The sequence below is a fragment of the Morone saxatilis genome, unplaced genomic scaffold (genome assembly GCF_004916995.1).
Source record: "Morone saxatilis isolate NCDOM2014 unplaced genomic scaffold, NCSU_SB_2.0 Contig1, whole genome shotgun sequence".
NCBI lineage: Eukaryota > Metazoa > Chordata > Actinopteri > Moronidae > Morone > Morone saxatilis.
In genome coordinates, this window is record NW_023339651.1 from 11,683,034 (window position 1) to 11,688,651 (window position 5,618).

Genomic DNA, 5,618 nt, shown 5'->3' on the forward strand with positions numbered 1-5,618 from the left:
GGTATGTGCCTATATATCTGGTTCTTTTCTGTCCCGTGCCGAATTAATTGTAATATGTTCTTGGAGTATATTCTTGTATTCGGGGTTTTTTTATATAATCCTGATTGTTTTGTTTCGTTCTTAGGCTTCAGCATTTCTGAGCCTGCGTGAAGCTATTTCATTTTTTTGTGACGTATCACCGGCTCTGTCTTGCGACTTATATTTTCTGATGACTATAACAAACAAGACTGGTCTCTTTTGTTTACTGTGGCTAACAAAGCAAACAATCATTTTAAAGCTGAATGTTATTATTAATATTTAACACAAAATAACTGCTCAATTTCACCTTTAATATTATTTTCACCAAGCTGTTCCTTTTAACCAATTAACTTAACAATTCGTACTTTTTATTTAATCTTTAGAATTTACATTAAGCACTTCCTTCAGGTTGCTATATATACATATTAATAAACATTCATTCATATTCCGTAAGCTAAGCGCGTAGCTACCGATTAAGCTTCCTTATCTTAGTTTTATTTTTATATTATTTACAAATGAAAGATTTTGATAGTTGTTCTCTTATTTTGCACAGACAAGTGTTTACATTTTGGATAAAAGCCATGTTTGCAATTTATGAATCATCCAGTGAGCATCACTAATAAAATTATTAGTCATAATGGTTAATTCCACATATAGGAAAGATATGTTTCTTTTATCACTTAAACAGTTTTGTGTGTATAAATAAGCCTGTCATTATATTCTTTGGTAATCGGGTTTTGATATCGGTATACAGAAATATGAGAGTTTGTGATCTGTGAGGTATATCGGGAAGATCGGATTATCGGGGTCAGAAAAGCCGTTATCAAGCATCCCTAATTATCAATGATAAAATGCCTGTAAACCATTGAGAGGTGTAAATGTAAATGTTTCAAGTGCTTCAGTTATTGTAAAGGGGTTTGGGATAATGACTTGCCTTTTTCATGATTCAAAGCACATTGCTTATGCAATATAAGTACTAATATTGTAATAATCTGGGGAGAGCTCACAGACTGGGATTATAAATTACAGGAAGATATTTATAACATTTTAAATTACACTATTTTAAAATAAAATGAGGAACATCTGTCCATCAGTATAATCATTACTGTATATAACGTGATTCACCAGTCGGAAGATCACTTTCTCATCTGTTTTGCTTGTATCCTGTTTGTCTAAAATGGTTCAAAAAACCCACCAGGTCAGCTTTTCTGTAATCTTTGAATGTTCTGACCAGACAATGTTAAATTTTTTGGGGACTTTTCATTTGCTTACTTAGAGAAAATTAGGAGCCACCTTGAGATATCTGTAGTAATTCACGTTCATCTCCCATTTATTAATCTGAAATATTTTTTAGACTGCATTTCCTGTAAAGGTGCAATTAACCACATAACAACCTAATGACAGAACCTAATTCGTACTGAAATTAATTATCTTAAAGGAAACTGTTTCTTATTACAATCAAATTCATTAGTATGAGTGCACTCTTCTGGAACAAATGTGATAATGTGATCAGCTGCTGGTGCAGAATAATTAACCTGTACAGTTATGTGTAATAATAATAATATTACATATATTATATTAATGTTACAAGATGCACACGTAACACCTTTCATATTAAATCACCCCTTCTGTTATCAAATGTCACCATCTGAGTTCCAGTAAAAGCTCCACATTCTGTTATCTGTTCCATTACTGTACCAGACCAAAATAATTTTGTGATGTGTAGTGCTTTGAAAAAGTCTTGGGCCACTCTAGACATGTCTAAAGCCAATAAATTATGAACAAAGTACTTTTGCACAGCACTGTATAACCAATCCCACTCCTCAGAAGGAGTTGCAGCTGGAACTGTGCACCAGCTGGAGCTAGTGCCACCTTGTGTCTGTAGTTATGCTTTTCTACTACACCAGTGGTTCTCAAACCTTTTGGTGTCAAGCACCCCAAAACTGATACACACCTATGTACATACCCATACATACCCAGATTGAGGGTACCTCCGTGTTACACTAATAACACTCCAATATACTAGATGTGTTTTCTGGGTCTAACAACTGAACACACACATGGATGTATACAGATGTAAGTTACTTTTTCATCCCTCTTTCCTGCAGGGTAAAAGGCTCAGGGTAAGTCAGTCCCATTTCCTATATTCCATACAGCCATGTAGACTCTTGTTGATGTAAATGCTTAGGTAATGCACTATAACAATGAACATGAACATCCCTTACAATATACTTTTCACTGCCTTATAACCATCATCCTCAAATCCCTTAGACATGATAACATTGGTAAGGTATACACAGAAATGTGCCGCCAAGTGTATAAATAGAAATTCAACAAATATAAAAATAGCACTGTAAGACTGGACGACATGGACAAGATCTTCTTTCACTTTATATGACATTTTACATTGCAATGTAATGTGTCATATGTAATGTAGTATTGTACATTTTCAAGAAGTTCAGTATAATAACCCTCCAGGAATGTGCAGTTTTGGCTTATTTAGCAGTTGTCTATGCTCTGTCAGATTGTGGAATGGCTCCTCTGAACACAAAGATAGTGGGAGGTGAGAATGCCACAGCTGGGTCATGGCCCTGGCAGGTCAGCATGCACATCACTGCTACAGAGATGCACGTTTGTGGAGGGACCCTCATCAGTGACCAGTGGGTACTCACAGCAGCCCACTGCATAATGTAAGAGAAACTCATAAGAGCTTGTTTCATATCCTGTACTTACATTTTTCTCTTGCAAAAAAATAGAAGCCTTCACAAATTCAATTCAGATCTTATTATGTAAAAAGCTTATGTAAAAGTAGCAATACCACAATGTAAAACACTCTGGTACAAGAGTAAATGTCCAGTGCATTTGAAATCTTACATAAGTAAAAGCACACAAGTATTCAAAATATACTTTAAGTATTAAAAGTACAAGTACTCAATATGCAGAACGGCCCATTTCAGTATAATGTTTATTATATCACTGGATTATAACTAGCAATGTATTAATGTAAGCATCACTAAAATGGCAGCTGGTAAACGTTGGGCTAATTAGAATTTGACTACTGCTTAATCAATAATAATAATAATGAAATAAGTTACTAATCAATATAGTGGGATAAAAAGTATATATAAGTATATATGTAAATATTTGCTCCCCAAAATAATAATAGTAATGGAGTATAGTACCATAAATGAAATTAAAAAAAAATAGATAAAATAAATACTCAAGAGATAGATAGACACACACACACACACACAGGCTGAAATGCACACTTCATGCACTTGTGGACATGCAAACAGGGAGAGAGATGGTGGAATGATGGGCTGCCTCGTTAGCTGCGCCCATGAGCAGTTTTTCTTGGGTTCTTAGGTTGCCTTGCTCAAGGGCACCTCGGCAGTGCACAGGAGGTAAAACTGGCACCTCTCCAGCTACCAGTCCACACTCCATACTATCTACTAATACCTTCTTCTTCTTCTTCTTCTTTTTATATATAAATCTGGGCTGAACAGTTTAACTGTACTTGAGTTAGCTCCATTTCGACCAGCTACAAAAGTCTCATACTACATACATTGATGCATTAGTAACAATCAAATGATGTAATAATAATATCAGTTCAGTTCAATCTTTCTACATTATTTTACCTTCAAGGGGCAACTTATTTTTACTTTTTAAATTGTTCTATTGGTACTTTTACTTAAGTAAAGCATTTCAATACTTCCTCTCAGTATAGGCACCTGCTGCTGGGAAATCAAACTGGGTCCCTCTATACCTTCCTGCTACCATTTGAATTCTCCTTCACAGGTTGGAGGTGTTTTAATAGGATATGACCTGTTCATGTGCCATAATTATTTAGAAATGTCATTTCAATTTAGACATTTACACTAATGTATTCCCCCAAAGTTTTACACATCTCTCTTCTGCTCTCGCTGAGTTTCTGTAATAATATTCATATGCCCCACTGGACCTTTTTTGAATCTAAAGTAATGGCATTTCTGAGAGAGAGAGAGAGATAGAGAGAGAGAGAGAGAGAGAAAGAGAGAGAAAAGTAGATGATGTGCAGTCAGTAATGAGACAGACTACAGTTCATATTATTGCAAATGATTGCTACGCCCCTTAACCTGATTTTACATGCAGCTCTTGCCCTCTGGAGCTTTTCTGTCAGCTGAGAGTGGAACTTTTCTGCTTTCACAAATGGTTTATGTGAAATGTATTCAGTTGTTGGAATAGTTTAAGACTCACAGTCAGATACATGAAAAATGTAGCTGGAGAGAGGAATGTTCAACAGTAAAAAGCCCCTGTTATGAATCAAAAGTAAAAAAGATTAATTTTAGCTTTTATTTTAATATAACTGCTTGAGTTATTAGAGATTCATGTATCTTTTATAATATATATGTATTGCCTTATTATTAACTTTATTTTAACTTAATTTTATTATATTTAGTATCTGTTCCTCTTTCACTTTCCCTTATGAGTTTGGGTTATAGAAGTCGAGTGCCTCTCCTTGTTCTCCTGTCCCACCATGTGTTCAGATGAGGAAGGGTAGCCAACATAATTACTATTGCTAGTAGCATTACTATTAACTTGTACTATAGGGCAGTTTCCAACATGCAGGTCAGGACCTTAACTATAGGGGTCACACGATTATTAAAGAAGAACAAAACAATGATCTGTTACACAAAATTATGTTATTTTTCCTGACTTTTATTTATTTTTTGCCTTTTACTGGTGAAATATTGAATAATTTAATCTCCTCAGTCCTGTAAAAATGTATCAAACTAGTCAATATGAGAAATAATGTTGCTGATAATACTTTTACTGAGTAAGGTTTTGAATGCAGGACTGTTACTTGTAGTGACATTGTTGCTATTGATACTTTTACTCAAAGGACCAGTGTGTATGATTTAATGGCATCTAGTGGTGAAGTTGCAGATTGCAACTCACTGAACACCACTTGCGTCTGTATATGAAGACCTGGGAATGAGAACGGGCTGTGAGGTGTGTAGGAGACGACAATGGCTGCAAACTATATCTACAGCCAATGTTTGGTTTATTCTTTCCAAAGATATTATAGTTAACTAAAACTAAACTATAAATGTAATTAATGTAAAATTAGACTTTAGGAAAAAAAGACTAGCTGAAACTATATTACTATATAAAAATGTACAAGAAACTTCTTTAGGTTAAGTCTTTGTCAATTTGGTCCAATTAGTCTGCACAACATGCATGAGGAGGTATTGATGCATTTATTTGTTTATTGAGACCGGGATGTCTACATGAACCAGTGTCTGTGTACCTATTCTGAACTTCTTAAATCTTGCCCCTGACAAATTACCCCCCCCCCCCAATATTATAAAAACAACCCCAAAACACTAAAACTAATAAAAACAAAACAAAACTGAAACAAGTTAGCACACTCGGGGAACAACATAAAAACTAATAAAAAATACAAAACTACAATAACTCTGGTACGTTCTGGGCTACTGTAGGAACGCGGCGGTTCAACATGGAAAGTGAGCCACGGCATCAACAACGTCTCATTCTAAGGTAACAGAAACACAACAATTCCAACATTCAAGTTGTTATACACTAAGAAAAACATACTT

At 34.9% G+C, this 5,618-nt stretch overlaps 1 protein-coding gene across 1 annotated transcript in view; it reads left to right on the forward strand.

The window, feature by feature from the left end:
• The window catches only part of zgc:123217 (uncharacterized protein LOC641414 homolog), a gene marked incomplete in the record, with an annotated part of 15,682 nt that overhangs the window by 5,353 nt on the left and 4,711 nt on the right, over window positions 1-5,618 (forward strand). Inside the window, 2 exon segments of the mRNA XM_035658167.1 lie at window positions 2,127-2,141; window positions 2,543-2,708. Of these exon segments, the coding sequence (XP_035514060.1) occupies window positions 2,551-2,708 (158 nt within the window).